Source organism: Narcine bancroftii, chromosome 6 (assembly GCF_036971445.1).
Source record: "Narcine bancroftii isolate sNarBan1 chromosome 6, sNarBan1.hap1, whole genome shotgun sequence".
In the NCBI taxonomy this organism is placed as follows: Eukaryota; Metazoa; Chordata; class Chondrichthyes; order Torpediniformes; family Narcinidae; genus Narcine; species Narcine bancroftii.
The window spans coordinates 182,368,192-182,394,989 of NC_091474.1; the positions used below are offsets into that span (position 1 = coordinate 182,368,192).

Below are 26,798 nucleotides of genomic sequence, written 5' to 3' on the forward strand. Positions count from 1 at the left end.
ATGTACCCTGAAATTCTAGAAAACAATTCCTATACAAGTACAAGTTGCATTTGTCACTGCACAGCAAATCAATTTTATTTTGCATGCAGTATTTTTACCCTGGTCACAAAGCAGAAACTTTCTTCAACTGGTTACACATTAAAGTAAAAGCGACCCTATCTCTTAAATATTTAGTACTGGAATTCACCAACATTTACCATCTCTATAGATGCAATACAATTGTTTGCATTCATCTTAATTATCAGAAATAGATTAACCATTTAATATATTAAATATTTCAAAACTGTTGTATTAGCCATGCAATAAGAGAACAATTACCACATCATTACACACTCACATCACAAATTAAGCAGTGATCGTCAAATACTGCTATTTGAATTTTAGTCACAAGACAAGCAAGGCCTTGCAAAAATAAACCACATGCTTTTGAAATGTTGGCTCTTCAATCAAAATCACGAGTCGTCAAAACAAGAGGGGCAACTAGTGTCCATCCATAGAGTATGATGCAAATCCAGCTGGAAGAAATCTTCACCCAAACTGATGGCCACTTACTGGTCATTTCATAAGAGGAATCAGGACTGAAAGTAAAAATAAATTACCAAACATGATCAAATTAATATTTAAATACAAACATCCTTTATGATTTAGCCATCAACTGCATAATTCCCTCCATTATTTCATCCCTCATTCTCTAACTGCTCCTTAGAAGACTACCCACTACCATAGGATAGCATGTTGTTTTAAAAAAATATCTGGGTAGCACAGTTTGTGCTGAGATTTCTGATCAATAATTTTGGCTGGATTTTAAACATGAACTCCAATTTTGAACTCTGAAACCTCCCATGTTCTCTCCCTAGATCAACAAATTCTCTTTCCAAAAGGATTCATTGAGCACAGATCTCTAATTAAAATAGACAGTATGGCATCCACTTAAGATTCATTGTGAACAAACCTGACATAAAGACGCAAGTACCTGTACAAATTTATGCTTCAGTGAAGCAATAACCCAAATTTGAAGCATAGATACATTCAGTACAGGCCTATCTTAATACAAATAGATTCTATTTTTACAGATATTCATGAACTTAACCCAGAAGTGAGAAAATATACAAAATCACTCTGTGGTAATTGTACCTCCATAGTATTATGATGAACGGCATCAAAGTAACAAGACTGATAAGAACAATTGCCAAAAGTGGAGAGAAGAACCAAGATCTGCTATTCATGGAACAAACACAAACAATGAATTGTATAATATGGGAGCTAATATGTATGTAGTGGTTTAATCCAAGTTCTGCATAGTCTCAGAAAAGCATTTTTTTAATTATTAATTGACCAATCATCTGCATTATATAAACAAACTTCATTTTTACCCTCAAAAAGGTGAAAAATTGAGATATTTTGTAAGATTGTCAACTGTAAATGAAACATTTTTTGACTCAAAATAGTTACATACCTATACCAGTTGGTTAATGTCATCATAATGTAAAGAGAGGCCAAAAACAGCATAAAATGAAAGAATGAGTAACTGTAGGTGACACCATCTTTTTCATTATCCTCTGCACGTTGTGGATTGTTGCCACCGTCCAGTGAACTTTCACTTCGACCAACTCCTTCTTCTATTAGTGTAGATTCATCACTTGTTAAAGTAAGTTTATTTACTTGGCTGTTGTTTGATGTTCGAATACTATGAAAAATTTAAAAGATGTGAAACAACAAAGTTGCTTGCCATGATGGAGCAGCAAGTACACACCAAAATGATCTGCTTCACACAATCTTCCTACTTAATTTTCTCTGCCTGGCAACCCTTGTTAATTCACTTCGAGTTGGGGAGGTGTTAACCAAACAAAAATATCACCATGGGGTGCAGTGTCCACATAGAATATTACAGCAGAAAACATGCTCCTTTGGCACTTCTAGTTGTGCCAAACAACTTTTCTGCCTAATCCCCACTGACCAGCACCCTGCCCATAGCTCTCCATATCCAAATTATTCTTAAATGTTAAAATAGAGGCTGCATTCACTGCTTCAGCTGGCAGCTCATTCCACACTCCCACAACTGTGTGTGAAGTTCCACTTTATGTTCCCCCTAAACTTTTCCCCTTTCACCCTTAACCCACGTCCTCTGGTTTGTATATCATCTACCCTGTCTCCCTCAAATTTAAATACCCATATCAAATCTCCCCTCATTCTTCTATGCTCCAACGAATAAAGTCCTAACCTGTTTAACCTTTCAGTGTAAATCAGTTCCTGTGGTCTTGGGCAAGATCCAAGTAAACCTCTGCACTCATTCAATCTTATTGATATATTTGCTTTAGTTAGGTGACCAAAACAGCACCAATATCTTGTACAACTTGGCCATAACATCCCAACTTCTATACTCAATACTTTGATTTTTGAAGGCCAATATGCCAAAAGCTCTCTTTGCAACCCTATCCACCTGTAATGCCACTTTCAGGGAATTATGCATCTATATTCCCAGATCCCTCTGTTCTAGTGCACTCCACAGTGTCCTCCATTTACTATGTATATCATCCCTTAGTTTGAGTTTCCAAAATGCAACACCTCACACTTGTCTGCATTAAATTCTATCTGCCAATTTTCTAGCTGGTCCAGATCCCTCTGCAAGCTTTGAAAGCCTTCCTTACTGTCAACAATGCCTCCAAACTTAGTGTCACCTACAAATTTGCTAATCCAATTTGCCACATTATCATCCAGATCATTGATATAGATGGCAAATCACAATAGTCCCAGAACGGATCACTGAGGCACACGACTAGTCACTGGCCTTCAGTCTGAGAAACAATCCTCTTCCACCACCACTCTCTGGCTTCTCCTGTTCAGCCATTGTCAAATCCAGTTTACTATTTCACTATGAATACCAAGCATTTGAACCTTCCTGACTAAACTTCCTGTCAAAGGCCTTATTAAAGTCTATGTAAACAGCATACACAGCAACTTTCCTGGTAACCACCTTGAAAAATTCCTCAAGACTGGTTAAACGCGACCCACCATACCCAAAGGCATGTTGATTATCCTTATAACAGTCCATGGTTATCCAAATTCTTGCATATCCAATCTCTTAGAACACCTTCCAATAATTTACATACTATTGATGTCAGGCTCACCGGCCTACAATTTCCAGTGTTACTTTTGGAGCTTTTAATTTAAGAAAAAAAACCGGAACAACACGAGCTACCCTCCAATCCTTCACCACCATACCTGTGGTTTAGGGCATTTAAATATTTCCGCCAGAGCCCCTACTATTTATACACTAGCCTCTCTCAAGGTCCAAGGAAATATCTTGTCAGGGCCTAGGGATTTATCCACCCTTATTTATGGCATTAAGCACCTCCTCTTTAATCTGTACATTCCATTACTTCACTGCCTGTTTCCTTACTTCCCTAAACTCCTTGAAAGTTTCTTGAGTGAATATTGATGAAAAAAAATTTACAATCTCCCCAATCTCTTTTGGCTCCATACATAGCTGACCACTCTGATCGCCAAGACCACCAATTTTGTCCCCATTCTTTTGCTCTTAATATACCTGCAGAAACCTTGTCTGCCAAAGCAACCTCATGTCTTCCTGATTTTTTTCTTGCATTTTCTATACTCAAGAACTTCATTTGCTCCATTTTGCCTATACCTGCAACACACCTCTCTTCTTCTGAACCAGATCACCAATATCCCTCGAAAACCAGTTACCTATGCCTGTGAATCTTGCCTTTAATCCTGTCGGGAACATGCATACTCTACTCTCAAAATTTCACCCTTGAAGATCTCCCACTTACCTTGTACATCATTGTCTGAAAACAACTTCTCCTATTCCACACACTCTGGATCCATTCTCATTTCCACAAATTGGCCTTTCTCCAATTTAGAATCTCAACCCGAGGCCCAGACCTATCCTTCTCCATAATTACCTTGAAACTAATAATAATCACTGGTCCAAAATTGTTCTGCTTCACATACCTATGTCACCTGTCCTATCTCTTTCCCTAACAGGAGATCCAGTATTGCACTCTCTCTAGATGGTACCTCAATATATTGATTTACAAAACTTTTCCGAACACATTTGACAAACTCCAAGCCACCTAGCCCTTTTACAGAATGGGAGTCCCAGTCAATGTGTAAAGCAAAAATCTACTATCACAACCTTGTGTTTCTTGCAGCTGACTGCCATCTCTCTGCAGATTTGCTCCTCCAATTATCATTGACTATTAGACAGTTTTATGAGTGTGGTCATATTTTTCCCATTCCTCAAATCCATTCATATAGTAGCCTCAGTAGATGAGCTTTCTGTCTTGCCTGAGCACAGCTGTGATATTTTCCATGACAAGAAATGCCATTCCTCCTGCTTTCATCCTCCTCTCCACCCCCCTCCCCCCATTCTATTGAAACAATGGAAAGCCAGAACATTTGAGCTGTCAGTCTTACCCCCTACTGTAACTAAGTTTCACTAATTACCACAATGTCATAATTTCACATGCCAAATCATGCTCTTTCCTACAATACTCCATGCACCCAAAAACATTTCTATCCATACACTTTGCAGTCTAGATCTATGACCTTTTATGGAAAACCTGGGGCTTGAAATGACTGAATGTAGAGTGTGACAACTCTGTTCCTGAAATCTGGTTCTTGAAATCCAGGACTTGACTCTGATACAACAAGTCAAATACTATTTTGATTTCGAACCAGCAAATCACCAGGGTGTGTTCAGCACCTAACGATCAATAATGAAAAAATGTTTGAATCTGCCACTGTCTGCTCGTTATCCCTATGTCCACATGGATTTCCTCCACATTTCAAAAATGGACCGGATTAGTAAGTTAATTGGTCACATGGTCAGAAGGGCCTGCAACCATGTTGGAACTCTAAATTATTTTTTAATTAAAGAAGGTCCTTGATGGGATGAAACAACAGATCTTTCCCATGTCTGGTGTGGCACTCTACTCCCATTTTATTTATTTTGAATCTCCTTAAGTGAACAGATTTTAAAAGATATTTTGGAGATTATCTATCTGAAACATTGCTTTGCTAGCAGCCCAGGCATTTGTCAGAAATCAACAAAGAGCAAATCCCCATGTACTAATTTGTGTATCAAAGATTGTTTGCTGAATTACAACAATTATAGGTTAAGATTCTATTTCACAAATACTTACATCTCTACTAATTGTTTTGTATACCAAATAATTTGGAACTTCCAAAGAACAATCACATTCACGTGTTTTTTTTTAAAACTTTCATTCAGGTTATCTTCAATAACATGAAAAAGTAATCATTACAGATGAGATTTACCACTGAATAAGAACTGCCCTTGTACAATACAAATCAAATATGTTTTTTATGCAACTAAAACAAAACTTGCACTAGTGGCAATAGGCAGAATATTTAAAAACGTACATAATATGACAATTCAAATGAAAATGACAAGTCTTGAAGATCTCACCATCACTCAACCCTGCATTCCAATGTGCAAGCAGTCATCCTCAGAAAAAGTAAGACCACAACATTGGCTAACATTTACATTGTCGTCACACTCAATAATTCAATCGGGGGATTTCCTGATTGAGCTGTTAGATGAAATGTACAACTATGAACAAAAGATCGATACCGACCTTGAATAAAGAACACACAGCAAAAATAGGACCAGTCCCACAATTCCTTGTGCATCCCACCATTGGATGACTTGACCAGGGTCACTAGTTCCTGTGCTATTGTATCCAATTATGCTCAGCAAACTTGGATTGCATTTCCTGTCTGTAAAAAAAAGACAAATTCTTCTCCACATGATCAGCTGCATTTTCAATTTGCTGTCCACATTTCAAATTATGAAAAGACAAAACCTGCTTCTAATGCTAAAGTTTTATATCAGATCAAAATCAATTTTTGCACTAATTTGTCAATTTAATTGAAAATGAAGTGCACCAAACTGCTATAGTTGCTCTCCACTGTGCAGTTAAAATAGCTATTATCCATACAATTTCCTGAAGTGCTTTAGCCAGTGGTAACTGATACATTTTCTTTTAAATTGCAATGGCCAAAGGAAGCTCAGATCTTAGTTATTCTGGGTTATTAAAATTGTATTTCAGGAAATTGTCATGCAAATTAAAATGATTAAAACATGCATTATGTAATAAGAGGAAATATAACATTCCATTTATTCAATTAAATGGTCTAATTAAATTCACTCATTATTAGCCCAACCAAGGTAATTCAGCCTATAAATTCTACACTGGCTCAAAGCAATTTTATCAGCCCCTTTCCACCAAATTATTTTACCAATAGCATATTCCCTCTGCGATCAACTCCCTCCAATTCTCCTGAGTCAGTTGGGACAACTTACGCAATCAATTAACTGATGAAATGCCTCATTCTTGAAATTTGGTCGGAAACAAGAACATCTGGGAAAACCCACAGAGGCACAGGAAGACTTAGAAAAACTGGTAGAGCAGGTTATTTTCCCCAGTGAGATTAAAATATAAACCAATTCAGTGTTAAAGATAACTCATCAACCACTAACCAATTTTTAATTGCCACCCTTTACACTGCATGATCCAAGTTTTTTTTCCCCCCAGCAGTTTGTTTTTATTTAATTCACAACACCCTGAATTAACATACCATGGCACATAGTGAAAACGGTTCATCAAACTGCAGTAGAATACCAGAGTTGGAGGCTTTATTCAAATTTCAACTATAGCACGGTATTGATTATAATGAATCTTCTCCATTACAAGATTAAGGAAAACGAGGAAAGTACCTGGTTCATTGGTCATTGCAGACCATGTCAGATACATGGTGTACAAGGTGATGATGGAGGATTGCAGCAAACCAGATCGAGGCTGAGATTCCTGAAAATAGATTCTCAAAATAAATAGTGGAATATTCATCTTCTATAGTTAACTATGTACACATGGGTTTTCAGTCTCATTTCACACTAGTCTAATTTGTCAGTCGAATCCCTATTTCAGTATTTTCTTTGAAGCTTTGTCCATGTTAAACTCAAATACTTTACCAGCATTATTAATGTATTGATTTTTGAGATCACTGGCATTATTGATGTATATGGACATTATGAATTAGCAAAAAGCATAAGCTATGATTTTGTATAAGACATCAAAACACGCAAAATAAATTTCAAACTTGCAATATACACATTAAAATTGTATTCAAAGTGCACATTTTAGGCAATATAAAGATTCATAATTCACTATGCAATTTTTGTGAAAACTAAAAAGCCTTATAAGCAATTGCTCTAAATCAGGAGTGGCCAACCTTTTCATTTTTAATTTTTAATTTAGACATACAGTGCGGTAACAGGTCATTTCGGCCCACAAGTCTAGGCTGCACATAACTTACACCCCTGGTACATACTCATGGGCTGAAATGGCCTGTTTCTGTGCTATATGCCTAAATTAAAAAATTAAAAGGTTGGCCACCCCGCTCTAAATTATTGAGCACACAAAATCTATATCTCCATTTGTTTCCATTTAACCCCTCAAAGTACTGGATTCTGGATCAATTAAGTCTGTAGGTAGTAATAACAAGGGAATTAATAAATAAAAACAAATACAATTCAGTTGTGCATCAGCCATGATCCAATAAAATTCCAGGAAAAGATCTGAATGACAGACTCAGTTACTATGCATCAATGTACATTACTTGGGAAAATAGTAAAAAATAATTTAATTTTGGAGATAGAGCTCAGTAACAGGCCCCACCAGCCTATGTGCCCATACAGACCAAACACACCCACGTTTCCATTTAAACAAATGTGTGAAAGAAAAGTCTGAGACACTGTGATTGAGTAAAAATACACTGAAACAGTCTCGCAGATTCCATTGGAGATAGATATTTTACTGACATTTTGGGCCAGAGTCCTTCTTCAAGGATTAAGAACAGGAAGGTGTCAGAATAAAGACAAGACTGGTAGGAGGAGGAATCCAAGCTAACAATTGTGTTAATTAAATATGATAAGAGGAGAGGTGAGAATTGATTTTGGCTTTCTGAAAGGAAAAAGAGGGGGGAGAGAGGTGCCACAGGGAAAAAAAACGTGGAGGGTGTTCAAACAGTAACCCAAGTAAAAAGAGGGGTTTAAACAGAAACCAATTAACTAAAAAACCCATGGGTCTTTGGGGCGTGGGACGAAATCTGAGCACCCAAAGGAAACCCACAGTTACAGGGAGAACATACATACTACTGAAAATGGCAGATATGTACCTAGATCATTGGTGCTCATTTTACATTTTTTATTTGAACCTCAAACTTCTGGTCAATTATTCTCAAGTTTCTGAAACGTACCTGTATCTTTGGGAGGATTGACATAACAGAGGATGCCACACATAACACCATATTTAAACTGATGAAGACTTTGTTCTCAGTGCAGCCCTCAGGATGAGTGTAGTAGCAGTAGAAGAGAATTATGGCAACCAAGGACAAAAGGTAGTTCATGCCAGTTGCTGATAGCAAAGCTGCAAGAGTAAGTATGCAAACTGCTAGCTATCTAGTACCAGAAATAATGGAACAGTTATTTCATCAAATGTTGCCCGTCATACTTTAATTAGCACATCCCACCAAATGGTGATATATCAACCCTACTTCTGGGTTAATACTCTCTAGTCTGTTCTACTTACCCGCATACCAGCATCTAGAATTGCCTTCTTCCATTTTTTCAACCCATGATTCATTCCAGGAGTGTGCAAAATCAATGAGCAGGACTAACTGGATTAAAATGAAACAGAATGCACCGGCCATTCCAACATAGAACCATACTGCAATAAAGTAAAGTAAAGCTCAAACATGGCAGTTTAATTAACATTTGTTGTATACAAAATTTATATGTGCATTTTTGAAGCCTAAAGATTCAGTTTACCCAATTAAAAAAGCAACCTATAAAAGTAAAATGTTTTATTTTGCAGTTTCTCATAATAGTAGAGAAACAAAGATAAAGATTAGAATTACTGAATATTTAAAAAATATTTTAAACACAATGTTGATCATTATTAAACTAAAATTATGCTATTGAATTAACATGGTATCATTTAAAATTCTGGATGCAAAAGCACAAGAGAAGATGTGGAAAAGATTTTCAAAGAAAATAGAAATGAGAGGGTGTGCATATTACATGCAACTGACTGTACAGAAGGGGTCTCTCTTGAGGAAAGGCAAGGAGTAACATAATAGTGGTCTTTAAAATTTTTCAGGAATATTTTCATGGGAAGAGGATCACAAGAGACCATACAAGAAAATGCAGTAGTGCCTGCAGACTTTCCTGTTTCTCACCATCAAGACAAGACAGGCAATTAAAAAAAAACTCAGAAAAGGGGGGAAATGTTGAACCTATCACAAAGCATAGTTTTTAATTTAGACATACAGCATGATAACAGGCCATTTCAGCTCAAAAGCCTGCGTTGCCCAATTTATATTCAATTAACCTACACCCCTGTACATTTCGAATGGTGGAAAAAAAAACAGATTCCCCAGGGAAAACCCATGCAAACTCGGGGAGAACATACAAATTCCTTACAGACAGCGCAGGATTCAAACTCCAGTCCCGATCGCTGGTGCTGTAAAGGCATTGCACTAACCACTATGCCAACCATAGTTGCACTGAATAGTTTAGAAACAGTTAAGGAGAGGCTGGACAAGCAAAACGAAGAAGGGTAAAGGAAGTTGAACTGATGTTCAGAGAAAGACTGAAAGAAGGGTGTTCATATGAAGCATATATGCCAGCATGAACTGGTCGGGCCAAATAGTCTGCTTCTGTATCCTATGCAACACTACACAAAGTGAAAGAAGGTAGTTAATGGAAACTAACATATCTGTATCAATTTTTTTTTTTACATATAGTGTCATCAAATGTTAAGGTTCAAAGATGTACAGTACAAGTTCAATGCCAGTTTTGAAAATTAACTGTAAAAACATTTTTGCTGCTAGAATTTGAACCTGAATAGAGATTTTATTGTTTTACAACATGCAAAATGTTACATGCTACAATTATCTTATAGAAATTGATGATTCCAAAATTAGTTGTTATATCCATGGTACATAAAGGGTGCATTGTAATTTAATTAAGATTTAATCTGCACAGATATGCCATATTATGCAATCAAAACAAACTGGTAAGAATACGAGTACACAAACCTGTTGTAAAGGGTCCTTCTGGAATGAAGAAAGCACCTACTGTGATTGCAATCAATGTGGCAAATTTAAAGAACCAAAATCTAGAAAAGAACAAAAGCTAAATGATCATTGACAATATGCAGTTCCAAACATAGGATTTTAATATTCTTTTCACTGTGAAAGAAAGTACTGCATCTTGATGTGCCTGAACAAGTCCATACATCTTGCTAAAAAAGGTTTCAATCCATTCAAATAAACACCTTTTATGAAAGTGATAAAATGTGTAAAAACTTGGCATCACATTCCATTGGTATTGAGCAGGCTCCACAAAATATTAGTAATTAATTAAAATCAAGTAGAATTTTCTCATTGTATAATGGCCTCATCTTTTCATTTGAGGCCACAAGTTAGAAATTCAACTAATTAATGGAGAAATACAAACATAGGTTTTGTCCTTTTCCTGTCCATGACTGCAAAGCACTGCCAGAAATCTTCAGCTGAAGGAAGTGAACAAAAGAACTTTAAAATGTCAAACTTTATGGACACAGACCTATCCTCTGAATCCCCTTATTTGAAAAGTTAAATTATTAATAAATTTCACAAGTCAAGACAGACACTTATCAGATCAGGCAACAATTGTTCTGGTAAAGTTGCACTTCTGGCTGCCAAGAATCTATGATACACAACTGCAATACAAAGGTGACCAGAGAAGAGCCATCAACTCTATCTTTGTGATAGTACAGATTCTATCACCAATGTGTATATGTACAGATTGTAGTGTAGGACAACTGTGATTGGCTGAGAGCGTAGCCACACCTACTGGCAGGTCTTAAAGGATTGCTCCTAGCCAGACCAGGTCATTCTGGACTAGTCAACCTACATGTGATTTGCTCCAGTCTTTTAGTTAATAAAAGCCTTGGTTTGGATCAACAAGTCTTTGGTTCTTTCAACGTGCTCTACAACCCTCCAAAAGTTTGTGCTTTAAGGAAATGCTGCATAAATTTTCCATTTTCACCCGAGAAACAAAGCATCTTGAAAGTCATCTTACAGACCACAGCTTTTGTTATCTTTTGACAATTTCTTGGATTGAAAATAACTTCTCTCCATTCCAGTTCTGTGAACTCAGGTAGCCAATGAGGACAATGTAGGACCTGCAGACCCATCATGGTGAGGTAAGTGCCTGTCAGTACTTGAGGTTTTCAGTTTTTTGTACACCCAACAAAGGGACACCGATCGATCTCTTGGCCTCCAAAGGGACACCGATCGATCTCATGGCCTCCAAAGGGACACCGATCGATCTCATGGCCTCCAAAGGGACACCGATCGATCTCATGGCCTCCAAAGGGACACCGATCGATCTCATGGCCTCCAAAGGGACACCGATCGATCTCATGGCCTCCAAAGGGACACCGATCGATCTCATGGCCTCCAAAGGGACGCCGATCGATCTCATGGCCTCCAAAGGGACGCCGATCGATCTCATGGTCTCCAAAGGGACGCCGATCGATCTCATGGTCTCCAAAGGGACGCCGATCGATCTCATGGTCTCCAAAGGGACGCCGATCGATCTCATGGTCTCCAAAGGGACACCGATCGATCTCATGGCCTCAATTAGGACATCGGTCGATCTCATGGCCTCCAAAGGGACATCAGTCGATCTCATGGCCTCCAAAGGGACACCGATCGATCTCATGGCCTCCAAAGGGACACCGGTCGATCTCATGGCCTCCAAAGGGACACCAATCGATCTCATGGCCTCCAAAGGGACATCAGTCGTTCTCATGGCCTCCAAAGGGACACCGATCGATCTCATGGCCTCCAAAGGGACACCGATCGATCTCATGGCCTCCAAAGGGACACCGATCGATCTCATGGCCTCCAAAGGGACACCGATCGATCTCATGGCCTCCAAAGGGACACCGATCGATCTCATGGCCTCCAAAGGGACACCGATCGATCTCATGGCCTCCAAAGGGACACCGATCGATCTCATGGCCTCCAAAGGGACACCGATCGATCTCATGGCCTCCAAAGGGACACCGATCGATCTCATGGCCTCCAAAGGGACACCGATCGACCTCATGGTCTCCAAAGGGACACCGATCGACCTCATGGTCTCCAAAGGGACACCGATCGATCTCATGGTCTCCAAAGGGACACCGATCGATCTCATGGTCTCCAAAGGGACACCGATCGATCTCATGGCCTCCAAAGGGACACCGGTCGATCTCATGGCCTCCAATGGGACACTGATCGATCTCATGGCCTCCAATAGGACATCAGTCGATCTCATGGCCTCCAAAGGGACACCAGTCGATCTCATGGCCTCCAATAGGACACTGATCGATCTCATGGCCTCCAATAGGACATTGGTCGATCTGATGGCCTCCAAAGGGACACCGATCGATCTCATGGCCTCCAAAGGGACACCGATCGATCTCATGGCCTCCAATGGGACACCGATCGATCTCATGGCCTCCAATGGGACACCGATCAATCTCATGGCCTCCAATGGGACACCGATCGATCTCATGGCCTCCAAAGGGACACCGATTGATCTCATGGCCTCCAAAGGGACACCGATCTGGGGGGCGGGCAAGATGGCGTAGAAATCAGACGTGTAATCCCTGCCCTCTCTGGTCAGATTTTTAAATCCCCGTTTTTTAACCATTTACTTCAAATTTTAAATCTTTAATTTTTAGTTTTATATTTTGGTGAGCTATTATGGCTACTAATGTAAAAAAAAACTAAGTTTCAGTTACAAAAGAAAATCCAGTTTTGAAGAGCAGAAGAATTGGGACCTAAACAACCTGGAACAGCCTCAGATCCGTTTTCAGCGATCTCCAAGCTTCAATGATCGCCTGTGGGGACAAAACCTAAGGTAAGTTACTCACCAGTCTGAAGATGGCGCTGGTTCAACCCGTTCTGCGGAGTAAGGAGCGTGCTCCCGAGAAGTCGGGCACGACTCTGGAGGCCTGCTACAAGGAACTCACCAGTTGGAAGAAACGGGAGCGCAGAGGAAGAAGATCCCGACCGCAGACACGCAGTCTGCAGTGACTATGCGCTTGGGTTGCGCTGTTAACTACGGAGAATTCCGTAATTTTATTTAAAAATGCTCTGCGGGGGGACGGCAGCGACAACACCCTGAGGAAGTCGTCATTGGGTGTCCAAACCCGCAGCAAAACGACCAGAATGCTACCTTTTGAAGAGCAACAAGAAGAGGACTTACCTTATTCTGCCATTGTACAGGAAATGGAAGAAGAGCTGGAAGAAAGTGAGTTACAAATCATGGAACCGGATCCTGCATTCCAAACTGCACTTCAGCCTGTTTATATGATACTTGAAGGTATTGCTTCTTATCTGGATGTTATTACTGGTCAATTGAATCAGGTGGTCCAAATGAATACTGATATAATTTCAGACTTAAATGTGGTTAAGGCAGAAGTTAAAGAAAACCGGGAAAACTTCAAAAAATTTGAAGCTTCTTTTTCTGAATGTAAACAGGTACAACCCAATACAGAAACAATAGTAAAGGTGGAAAAATCAGTTAAGGATTTATGAGCCCGGTAAAAAGAGTTAACAAGAAAAATTGACTATTTGGAAAATCAAAGCAGAAGAAATAATGTGAAAATTGTGGGTTTGCCAGAAGGTATAAAAGGTCAAGATCCCGTCAAATTTTTTAAAAATTGGATTCCCCAAATGTTGGGGAAGAGTCCTTTCCTGATGGATTGGTATTGGAAAGACCACAGAGCTTTTAGACCACCTTTATCCGGTCAGCTGCCAAGAGCTGTGATAGTTCGTTGTTTGAATTGTTTGGATAGAGAGACAATCCTTCGACTTGTAGTTCAAAATGCAAGACAAAGACAAGCTCCAATGATAATTGATTTGAGTCAAGATATCATCAGACGCCAACGTGAATTTAATTCAGTTAAAGATGTTTTATGGTGTAAAGGTTACAAATTTGCTTTTCGTTATCCTGCTGTTAAAAGTGTTTTATGGAAACTATCAGTTTCAATTTTTTGAGAGTGAGCATGAGGCAAGTTTTTGCTAATTCATTACCGGATGTCAGAGGACAGAGAAAGAGTCCACCATTATCTCCTAAAAGAAAACCTGATGGACTTGGAAATGGACAAAATGGCAGAAAAGGAACCCATGTCACAATCTTTTTACTAATCCCTAATCAACACCCAGTTTTTTTACTTATTAACGAATATTATTTCTATTTAGAGGGCCTATATATTTTAATTTGAGAACATTTTTCTTTTTTTTCTGTTATTAATAATTTTGTGACTATTTTTGGTATTTAGTAATTGTATTAGATATGTCGAATTTGAAATTTGCGACCTTTAATGTTCATGGATTAAATAATCCAATCAAGCGTAAGCGAGTTTTGGCTTACATTAAAAAGATGAAGATTGATATTGCTTTTTTACAGGAGACACATTTGAATGAGAAAGTATAAAATTGAAGAGGGATTGGGTTGGACATTTTCTTTCTTCATTTACTTCTAAAGCTAAGGGAGTAGCAATTTTGTTACATAAAAATTTATCTTTTGAATTACAATCAATGGAAATGAATGCAGGACGTATTCTTAAGTTTAACTGTAAGATTTTTAATGAATTTTGGACTTTACTTAACATTTATGCACCGAATGTGGATGATAAGTGTTTATTTCGGATGTATTTTTGCTTTTGGGACAAGTTAATGAAAATGTTTTGGTTGGAGGAGATTTTAATTGTGTTTTGGAACCTTTACTAGATAAATTTCCAAGAAATGTTAAAAAATCTAAAACGGCAATTCAAATTTGAGTTTTGATGAAAGATTTTAATTTAGTGGACATTTGGTGACGTCTTAACCCAACAGAGAAGGATTTCACTTTTTATTCATTTAGACATGAATCCTTTTCCAGAATTGATTTTTTTTTTAGTATCGGCGCATTTACAGGAGAAAATATTGCAAGCAGAATATAAAAGCTGGGTAATTTCAGATCATTCTTTGTTGTATTTTTCTTATGAAAGTTCTGAAAAAGTTCGTGTAGCTTCTCGTTGGAGATTTAATATGTTGTTTTAAAAAAGTGGAATTTATAGAATTTGTTAAGAAACAAATTAATCTCTTTTTGGAAGAAAATGTTAACTCCGTTCAGAGTAAATTTATAAAGTGGGATGCTATGAAAGCTTACTTGAGAGGTCAAATAATTAGTTATACCTCTTAAGGTTAAAAATAGCTATTTTACTGAGAGTTTTGAATTAGATAAACAGATTGATCAATTAGAAAAGGAATTTCAGAGAGATGTGACAGAAAATCAGAAGATAGAGTTGTCTAGATTGAAATATAATATGTTGCAATCTTATCAATTTGAATGTTTGATTAATAGATCTAAACAGCAGTATTATGAATGGGGTGAGAAAGCACATAAGGTAGTTGGTTGGCAGTTAAAGAAAGAACAGGTATCAAGGATTATTAATGCAGTTAGATGGAAGTTGACTATTACTTATAAACCTCGTGAGATTAATGATGAGTTTCATTCATTTTATAAGAAATTATATACTTCTGAGGAAAAACAGGAGAGCGGATCGATTGACTCTTTTTTAATCAATGTTGAAATTACCAGTAGTAGAAGACAATAATGGAGCTGGAGGCTCCTTTTACTGATTTAGAAATTAAATTGGCTATGTTGGAAATGCCAAGTAGAAAATCACCTGGTGATGATGGGTTTTCGGTTGAATTTTATAAGGTATTTTATGATGATTTATCTACAGTGTTTGGAGATGTGTTTCAACAGATTAAGGAACATTATGATTTACCTGAATCATGCTCTAGTGCCTTAATTACTGTAATTCCTAAGAAGGATAGACACCCGTTAAAGGTGTCTTCATATAGACCAATTTCTTTGTTGAATGTAGACTATAATATATTAGCTAAAGTATTAGCAAATCGATTGACTAAATTTTTACCCAAGTTGATACATGTTGATCAAACAGGTTTTATAAAGAATAGGTAAGCTTCAGATAATATTCTTCGATTAATAAATCATAATAAACATCAACAGTGTCCTGACCATCCGATGGTGATATCTCTTGATGCAGAAAAGGCTTTTGACAGTTGAGTGGAACTTTTTATTGAAAGCTTTAGAGAAATTTAACTTTGATCCCTCTTTTACTGGTTAGATTAAAGATTTATACAATAAACCAATAGCAACGGTCTGACAAATGGTCAGATCTCGGAACCTTTTAGATTAACTCGTTCAACTCGACAAGGTTGTCCTTTGTCTCCAGCTTTGTTTGCATTAGTAATTGAACCTTTAGCACAGTTGATATGACAAAATACACACAGATACAAGGTATGAGAGTTTTAGATGAGGAGTATAAAATTAATCTATTTGCTGATGATGTATTGGGATATTTAACAAACCCAGCTCAGTCACTTTTACACTTGAAGGAATGTTTAATACAATATGGATCTTTGTCTGGATATAAAGTTAACTGGGAAAAAAGTGAAATTTTACCAATAGGTGAAGATTATTCAGTTTATAAGAATATTAATTTGAAGTGGACTGATCAAATTAAATATTTAGGTATAAATGTGGATGTTGATTATCAATCTTTATATAAATTAAATTATGTACCATTAATGAAAAAGATTAAAGCTGATTTGATTAAGAGGAAGGATCTTCCTATAAATTTAATTGGAAGAATAAATACAATCAAAATGAATATTTTTCCAAGTATACAATATTTGTTTCAATCAATTCAGTGCTTATTTAAGAATTTTTTTTGAGATTTAAATAAAATGGTTAGGGAATTTTTATGGAAGGGTAAATTTCCGAGAGTAGCTTTGAATAAGCTAATCTGGAAATATGGATTAGGGGGATTACGCTTACCACATTTTCAAAATTATTATGAGGCAGCTCAATATAAATTTATAAGTTTATTAATGGACTTGGAGCAGCCCCCTAGTTGGGCTAAAATTAAGATGGCAAATATTTCTGAATTTGAAACACATCAATTTTTGTTTCGGTGGAATTTAAATTTATTACAATATAATGTACCTATATTAAAACATTTAATGAAGTTATGGATGAGGAAAAATAGAATGATAGGTTCTAAATGTAAATTACTGACTTTAACACCATTATATAATAACCAACTTATTCCTTTTTCAATGTATAATCAATGCTTATTACATTGGAAATCTAAAGGTATAAAAAACTTGGAGGATTGTTTTAAAGGTCAATTTTTATCTTTTAATCAAATGAGGGAAGATTTTGGTATTAATGAGAATTCTTTTTTTTGTTTCTTATCAACTTCAATCTCTAATAAAACAAATATTTGGTAGAAACATGATTTTACCTGATTTGACTAAATTTGAATCTCTTCTTGTGATTGCACCAAAGGGATACATTTCATTGATGTACCAAATATTACAGGGAAGTATGGAAAAAAAGGGATGGGATAGACCTAAGATTAAATGGGAAAAGGATATTAATCTTACTTTTTCTGAGGATGACTGGTTAGATATTTGTCATGTTAGTGTTACTAGATTGATAAATGTTTGTTATGCAATGGTTAATTATATTTTTTTTACATCAATTGTATTTAACACCTGAAAAGTTTTTTTTAAATTGTTTTAGTGAATCAGATTTTTGTTTTAGGCGTGGTAATTCAGTTGTAACTTTTTTTCATGCTGTTTGGTTATGTGTACATATACAATCTTTTTGGAAAGCAATTCAATTGTTTTTGGAACATTTGTATAAGATTAAAATACTTTTAGATCTGACAATATTTTTGTTGGGTCAGTTGAAGTCTTTGAAAGATTTGGGATTAGATAAATTTCAGATTGCTTCTGTATATTTAGCTTTATCTGTAGTCATGAGATGGAAGCCAAGTACATGGAAAAATGCTAATATCATTGATATTAATAGATGACATAATGAGATGAAAACTTGTTTGGTAATGGAAAAAAATTATGTATTTTTACATGATAATTATTCTTTTTTTCTTAATAAGTGGTCTTTATATTTAGAATATTTACATTTAGATTTACCTTGATTAGTTTTTAGTAAATATATTTTGGTTTTCTTTTCTTTCTTTGGCTGAGAGGGGGAGGGGGGTTTCTTTTCTTTTTTTTTATATATAAAGAAAATTTTTTTTATCATTCATAATATGTATTTTTCTTATTGTATGTAATAACTTTGTTGAATGAATAAATAAAGTTATTTAAAAAACAAAGGGACACCCATCTCATGGCCTCCAAAGGGACACCCATCTCATGGCCTCCAAAGGGACACCCATCTCATGGCCTCCAAAGGGACACCCATCTCATGGCCTCCAAAGGGACACCCATCTCATGGCCTCCAAAGGGACACCCATCTCATGGCCTCCAAAGGGACACCCATCTCATGGCCTCCAAAGGGACACCCATCTCATGGCCTCCAAAGGGACACCCATCTCATGGCCTCCAAAGGGACACCCATCTCATGGCCTCCAAAGGGACACCCATCTCATGGCCTCCAAAGGGACACCCATCTCATGGCCTCCAAAGGGACACCCATCTCATGGCCTCCAAAGGGACACCCATCTCATGGCCTCCAAAGGGACACCCATCTCATGGCCTCCAAAGGGACACCCATCTCATGGCCTCCAAAGGGACACCCATCTCATGGCCTCCAAAGGGACACCCATCTCATGGCCTCCAAAGGGACACCCATCTCATGGCCTCCAAAGGGACACCCATCTCATGGCCTCCAAAGGGACACCCATCTCATGGCCTCCAAAGGGACACCCATCTCATGGCCTCCAAAGGGACACCCATCTCATGGCCTCCAAAGGGACACCCATCTCATGGCCTCCAAAGGGACACCCATCTCATGGCCTCCAAAGGGACACCCATCTCATGGCCTCCAAAGGGACACCCATCTCATGGCCTCCAAAGGGACACCCATCTCATGGCCTCCAAAGGGACACCCATCTCATGGCCTCCATAGGGACACCCATCTCATGGCCTCCAAAGGGACACCCATCTCATGGCCTCCAAAGGGACACCCATCTCATGGCCTCCAAAGGGACACCCATCTCATGGCCTCCAAAGGGACACCCATCTCATGGCCTTCAAACTCTTGCTTGTTTCAGGAGAAACAAGAAACAGTGGGAATGTGACACTTTTTCCAAGGAGGCTTTGAGAGGATCTTCAGAATTTTCTCCATCCTCCAGACAAAGCTGCTTCAAGAGCTATTGGTGACAGACACAAGCAACACGGTACACCCAGAGCTGGCAGAATACAATTAAACCTCGATGCTGCAATGTTGACCTGAGAGGATGTTGATAATGGTCCACTTTACCTGCAAGGGGTTTTGAAAAGTGTTGATGTGACTTCTCTGGTGCTTTGAACATATTTAGGCCATGTTTCAGAAGTTATCTCTTCTTCTCAACAGGTGGCCTATGCCACTCTCCTGCTCCTTTGGAGTCTGCTACCCCTCATTGGCATTGTCATGGCACCACCATCTTGGACACAGACCTCCGTGGTTGCAGGAATTTACTTACAAACACCATCAGCTCCTTTAACTGATTGTTTAAAGACTTTACAGAGCCACTGGCATTAGGACCAGGTCATTGAACCAACTAGAGCAGTGCTGTCTCTCCACTCTCCTGGGTCTGCGCCAGTGGCAGCACTGCCATTACAGCAGTGCCACTACTTTTGTTTTCTGTTCATTCACTCAAGATTCTACTCTCTTTGTGAAGCTCCTTACGGCTAGCACTGATGGAATCCCTGAGTACATCACCAGATCTTCCTGCTACAACTTTAATGTGTAAAAAGCCCCAAGTCAATTCAGAGACAGAATTATCAACTCTCTCCCACTATACCACCAGCAAGTATGTTTGACATTTATAGCCAATTACCCAGCAATTACATGAAATCAAATTGCTAGTACAGTAAAAGTCCTAAAATCTGGACGGCACGGGGATTGGGTCGGTCCAGATTTTTCGATCTGAGATTCTTGGGCAATTTTGATGGATTATTAATGAAACATTTTTCCCCGTACACAATACACAAAAAAAAACAAGATTTATTTGTTCACTTCTATGCATCTGTGGTACTTACGCACACATGGAAAAACCCACTAAATTTGAAAGTTTGAGATTTCTGCCATCCACATTTTTGGACTTTTACTGTTATTTGAGGGCTGCATATTCCTTACTAGCAGAATGGTGTTTATTACCCATTGTGTACTGCAGCCCTCGGATCCTGACTGCTCTTCACTTTAATCATCAACAAGGAAAATAGAAGGAAGAACATTGCCATGCCAAAGCAAACCCTGTACACAGCCTTGTATCCAACCAGCACATCACAGTTCACCTGTCCATGGATACCAGGGATGGTTGTGCCTATTCCACCATCACAAAACCCAGGAATCTGTATAGGACAAAGAAAAGAAATAGGAAAAATCCTTCATTGTGCATTTTTTTTTTTTAAATGAACAAAGCAAAATTAAAAATATTTCTTCTGTCGGGAAGTAATCTTTATAGGTCTGGAAACATATCTAAATAGGAGTTTTGAATTAGAACTTACTTCAACATTAAGTAAGATCATACACTACAGTGTTTCCACTGTGCTCAAACTAGAAACTGAATTTACTTTAAAGACAATTTATGTTCAATCCCTTTACTCAGGTTATTTCCCTGCAGATTTATATTCTCCAATCCTTGGTTTCAGTTCATCAAGAACCAGTAAACCAGAGCAGGTGTTCTAATATTATGGCAATTTGAGTATTTTACCCTTTCTGTAAGTTTATAAGTTAGTATTAATGAACATTACCACACATTATTGGTTCATGAACACCATTAAGGAAGGAGGCCTTGCCTGGTCACAGTAAGGATGTCAGTTATTCAAAAAAAATGCCACTAATTCAAAGAAGAAAATCTTCAACATCACTAGGAATGGAAATAAATAGCTTTCTTGTCAACAATGCCACATGCATAAAATTAATCTTCCATAGTGTTCCTGAAAAATTTCAGTCTGGCGTCTTTCAAAGCAATGTGTCAAAATGCAAGCACTGATTATTCTAATGGGTTTCCACATCAACCCTGCTTGGCTTGACAATTACCACCAACCATATTGCAAGTGGCATATAAAAGGTTGCTTTCATTGCTAAAATGCCAAATCTAAAAGAAGTAGCTAACAACGTTGGGAAAAACCCAACACCCAACCCCAACCAACCAATTTTCCCCTGCAGCCGTGTCTGCCTGTCCCGCATCGGACTTGTCAGCCACAAACGAGCCTGCAGCTGACGTGGACTTTTACCCCCTCCATAAATCTTCGTCCGCGAAGCCAAGCCAAAGAAAAAGAAGCTAACAACGTGAACAACAGGGCACTCTTCTGTCTCCAAAGAATAATCCATCATTGAGCAATCCATATATTCGATTTCCCATTGCAAGAACATCTTGGCTTTGACACTACCCAACAATACAATGACACTCGTGGATGGGGATAGGAGGGGGTGAAGGAAGAAAAGGGGGAATATTAAGCAGAAACAACATCTTCAATAGTTCACCTCAAGCATTTCAGTGCATGCCAGACTTTCAACATCCAGTAATTGAGTTCTTTAACCATTCCACAAATTCCAAATAAAGCTTGTATTAACAGCCACTAGAGTTACCATGGATTCAAAAGGCTAAACTCCGAAAGCAAATTCACACAAATATGTTGAAAAGTGTAAAGAAAATGATCCAAATTATTAAACAACTACATAGAGTAAATAGCACTGAAATAGGTATTTGTATATTTGCTTATATACTTCATCTCTCCCCTCCATATTTTAGTTTTGAAAAAAAATTCTCCACTCAAAATATTGGCAGCTCATTTCTCTCAAGGATGCTGCTGGCCCACTGACTCAATATTGCAGTACCTCCAGTTACTGTGATTCATGGAAAATTTATCTACTCCAATCCTTCCTTAATTAATACCCTGTAATCTTGGGGTGCCAACCTTTTCATTTTTAATTTAGACAAGCTAGCCATTAATTTAGAGTAACTGGCCATTTCAGCTCAGGAGTCCGTGCCACCCAATTAACCTAAACCCCTGGTACATACTTGTGGGCCGAAATAGCCTGTTACTATGCTTCATGTCTAAATTAAAAATTAAAAGGTTGGCCACCCCTGCTCTAAACATTTATACAGCTTTCCCTTAAAATCCATTGGCTCAAACTCACTGTGGTCACCATCTCCACACTTCTACCACCCTGAAGCAGTTTCCCCAACATCTCGAATATAAAAATGCATTTGTGTGCCTTGCACTTGTACAGCAACACCAGATGGTCAACAGATACTCAACCTTCTTGAGCTGCTCTTCCATTCCTGGCATTAACATAATGCATGCCGCTCCCACTCCTAACAGGAGAAAGAATGCAAAAATCAAACGAGTCACTGTTGAATTTTTCCCACTTGGGCAGCATCCACAAAGAAGGCATGGTGCACTGCCACATAAACACGGTATCTGAAAAGAGAAATAAGTAAGGCTATGAAACTGCTGCCATTTCCAACTATTAATTCAAATGTTAACAAAAACTTCAGTAAGTGTTACACAATATAATTGTGAGAGGTATATTCATTATAAACTCTAACCCTGTTAGTGCTTCTTCCAGAGATAACTAAAACAAAGGTTGCTTTATTTGATCAAATTACTCACAATAAAAGTATAGTTTAATCATTTCAGAGGAGAAACAATTACAGTACAAGGAGAAATAATCCTGGTAAACAAGAAAACTTCAGATGCTGGGGTCTAGTTACTAAAGTGTTCAGGCCCAAAAAGTCAACTTTCTTTTGCTTTCCGTGGATGTTGCATGATCTGACAAGATTCTCCAGTACCTTTGTGCACTGCAGGAAAATAATGCTAGTAATTCACGCTTCCACCTACTACTTTGAACACTACTGCAAAGTACAAGCCCATCAGTCCTCAATGCTGTGCCTTAAAAAAGTACTAAACCCACCTATCCTGTTACTCTCTATTTTTCCTTCCATCTTCAATCTTTTAGCTAACCATACTGACTAAACAGTACAGAGTAAACAACCTTTAGCAGTGCATTTGGTGCACATGATAATAAATTTGAACTTCTATTACAGACAAATATGATCAGAAGTGCACAAAAAAGGGTGTGAGCAGTAGATCAATGGCTAGTAAACTCATGAACCTGAGCTAACGAAACATTTTTTTTTAAAGTTAAATTTTTCTCAGGGGGGGGGAAAAGCATAAATTTGACCTTGGTTCTTTTGGGAAACTGACAGATGAATTGGAATGGAAGGCCTAAAACTGCACTAAATCACTACATAGTGAGTTTGTGCTTGGAAAGAAGTGGTAAAGGCTAACCCCACACAATATTTAAGTAATTTAAATATTTGATAGATTTATAAAAGAACTTGAATAAACAAAAGATTATGAACCACAATAGCACTTCCTTTGTGCTGCACAAACTTTCATCATGCCTACTCCCTCCTCCCGAAAATAAAATCCAACAAATCCACAGCAAACCAAGTTCAGTGAAAGCGTGTTAAAGGGACCAGGAAGCTTTGTGTCTGCTTTACTGCATTTGTTCCTTGTTGAAAAGTTAAATGCAATAAAGCCAGTGAAATTAATTGCAATTGTTAACGTTTGAAAACGAACAGCAAGAAATTAGATGCAAAATTCAATGAGAGCCACCTGCATAGGTCACGAGTGATCAATTCAGGGAGGGTTTCCAAGAGTCATATTTTCTCAAACTGTATGAGGCGCACACTCTTTTACCATAACTTTCAAATAGCAAGCTAGGATTAAATAATTACTTGACTTCTTGAAGACAGTGATAACAAACAGGTATTATGATATTAATCCATTAAATGTGATTCTGCTGAGCATTATATTTGTATATTATTCTGCTAAAATGAAATACAATATGTATTGATTTAGAGTTAAACACTCCAATAAAAAAATTTAACAGAATCAATGGGCAAAGGACATAAAAGTAAGTGGATGAATTAAAGTGCATCAAGTGACATAATATCTATCTTAAATGTGCTTGTTAAGTACCCTAGAATGTAGAACATGTTAATTGGTGGCTATTTTCAACACGTTGTCCTGTGGTTTTCCCAAGGGGGTGGGGGGAGATTTTTTTTAAATTGAAGTGAGCCAATACGCACGAAACCTCCCATCCTCTCAACAAGATGAAAGGCAATTCAGAAGGATGCAACATCTGCACATTAAACAATACATATGGCAGTAATTGCACCTAATCTTTAAAAAAAATAACACAACTGAAATGATTCAACAGCCACGAAAAGGTGGCCATCTCAACAAGCGCCCACCCAGACGCAGCCAGGAACGAATCACCGCTGCAGACGGCGGCTGCTGCGGGACGAGTTCTCGGACACCAACACCAAATGTTTAGCGTCGCCACCCCGCCCCCCCCCCCCCAAACCCCAAACACTCTGAGGGCCAGTAACCGTTCAACATAATCCGACTCCCACTCACTGCAGCCGTTCACGCAGGGGGTGGCTCCTGGAAACGGGGCAGAGTCGTGCTGAGGCCGGCCAAGGGGCTTGAAGGCCCCGGCCACCATGACTCATCCCTTCAGCCTCACGGGCCACTGCCATGCAAATCGCTCGTGCAGCCGAGACGAGGGCGGTGGGGCTCCAGTAACCACCCTCAGCCCTGACAGCGCTCACAGTGCACAGCTATAAAAGGGGGGGGGGGGGGGGGGGCGCGGGCCCGGCTTTGTTCGCTGCGCCCCAGCACTTCGTCTCCAGCCGCTTTAATCACGGCCCCTTTCAACAAAACGATCGTTACCGACCCAACTCGCGAGAGAACAAGCTCCCAGCGCAGCACCCATCACTCCGACCGCCGGCGACGCTCAGGCCCGAGATTGACAGCTTGTTGACTTCCGCTCCCTGCCAATCCCCGTCCAGCAGCCACAGACGCGCTTCCGGAAGTGACGAGCACTGCGCCACCTTCTCCACTGTCACCGTATAAGAGGAGGAGGGGGGGGGGGGGGGATGATTTTTGCATTATTTCAATTTTTTAATAATCTGGAAGTTGAAATGTTCTATTTTTGAACCTTGCCGCGGCTGCACGAGCTGCTGCTTTCACTGAGCCCGTTTCTCACGCTTCACCAGCCAATCTCCATTGTGTCTCTTGCTATTACCTATTGTACAGTCGTCCCATTATTATTCTCTCACCCGTTTCAACTCAAACTCTGCATCTTGTCCAAATAACATTTTTCAGCCGCAAATCAGGGTTCATTCTATGTCAATCCAACTTTGGTAACTTAAATTTAAGTCTTCAATTGAGCTTTGAAAAATGTTTAATAATTATTCCATACTAACTTGGTCTACTTCATCACATGTCAGAATTCCATTTGCTTTGTTGAGCCCACCTGCTTCAAGGCCATTATATTTTTGGCCCTTCTGTTAATAATGATTGTCTATTCATCAGTCCACACTCCCACCTTCTCACTTCATCCTGAAGCACAATCTCTCTTCGTTGCACCCTTTCTTATTTCTCCCAGTTTACCACAGAACAATACAGCACAAAAACAAGTCTCTTCAGAAATGTTAGTCTGTGCCCAACTCTTTTTGCCTCGTCCCACTGACCTGCACACAGTCCTTAGCCCTCCATACCTCTCCCATCCATGTACCGGTGCAAATTCCTCTTAATTGTTAAAATTGAGCCCGCATTCACCTCAGCTGGAAGATCGTTCCACGCCCCCACCACTCTGTGAAAAGGTTCCCCCTAAACTTTTCCCCTTTCACTTTTAACCCATGTCCTTTGATCTGTATCTCACCTACCCTCAGAGGAAAGAGCCTTCTTATATTTACCCTATGAGGGAGATAGGGTAAATACCTCTATAAAATCTCCCCTCATTCTTCCATGTTCCAGGGAATAAAATCCTAACATATTTACCTTTTCCTGTAGCTCACTTCCTGAAGTCCAGGCAACATCCTAGTAAATCCTTTCTGCGATCTTTCTATCTTATTGATATCTTTCCTGTAGTTAGGTGACCAAAACTGCACACAATACTCCAAATATGGCCTCATCAATAACAATAACATCCCATCTCCTGTACTCAATACTTTGAGTTATGAAGGTCAATATACCAAAAAGTTCTCTTTACAACCCTATCCACCTCTTTCAGAGAATTGTGTATTTGTATTCCCAGATCCCTTTGTTCTACTGCACTCCTCATTTACTGTATTTGTCCTTCCAAAATGTAGCACCTCACTCTCGTCTGCATTAAATTCCATGTGCCACTTTTCAGTCAATTTTTACAGCTGGTCCTGGTCCAGGTCCCTCTCTCTGCAAGCTTTAAAAACCTTCACTTTCACTCAAACTTATTCTTTGATTCCAACTAAATACCACAGCAGCCTCTCACTCTACCTCCCCACATATATTTCCTTTTGTATTTATCCTGCATCCTATTACTCATTGCCATGTAAAATCTTTGGTGCTTAATTTTTTTCATGCATTCTGTCCAGATGACTACTTGGGATGAGGAAGAAAAAACATCTCTCATCAAAATATTAAATATGATGAACCTTGATTTTCAATGGCTAGACAAAATATTTAAAAGACTTTAAAAATAAAATATTGTTTGTAGATAATATAATAAATATCAAGTTGATCATTTAAATTGAGAAGAAATCAGGAAAATG

General features: G+C 38.5%; 1 protein-coding gene across 1 annotated transcript; it reads right to left on the minus strand.

The window, feature by feature from the left end:
* Positions 1-48: 48 nt before the first annotated feature.
* On the minus strand, positions 49-25,056 carry serinc1 (serine incorporator 1). Its single transcript, XM_069886877.1, has 10 exons — positions 24,941-25,056; positions 22,453-22,614; positions 20,342-20,535; positions 10,147-10,226; positions 8,637-8,774; positions 8,305-8,474; positions 6,764-6,854; positions 5,622-5,763; positions 1,457-1,687; positions 49-578 (listed from the first exon to the last, which is right to left on the minus strand). The coding sequence occupies exons 1-10, from the start codon at positions 24,977-24,979 to the stop codon at positions 443-445; spliced, it is 1,383 nt and encodes a 460-aa protein (XP_069742978.1). The 5' UTR covers positions 24,980-25,056; the 3' UTR covers positions 49-442.
* Positions 25,057-26,798: the final 1,742 nt, after the last annotated feature.

Bases quoted from the DNA above. Each gene is read 5' to 3' on its own strand.
- serinc1 (XM_069886877.1), bottom strand. From the start codon at position 24,979: ATGGGTGCTGCGCTGGGAGCTTGTTCTCTCGCGAGTTGG. The intron at 22,615-24,940 runs GTCGGTAACGAT...TTCTCTTTTCAG, and splicing joins CTTGTTCTCTCGCGAGTTGG to ATACCGTGTTTATGTGGCAG. The intron at 5,764-6,763 runs GTACTTTCCTCG...TTTTTTTTACAG, and splicing joins TGCAATGACCAATGAACCAG to ACAGGAAATGCAATCCAAGT.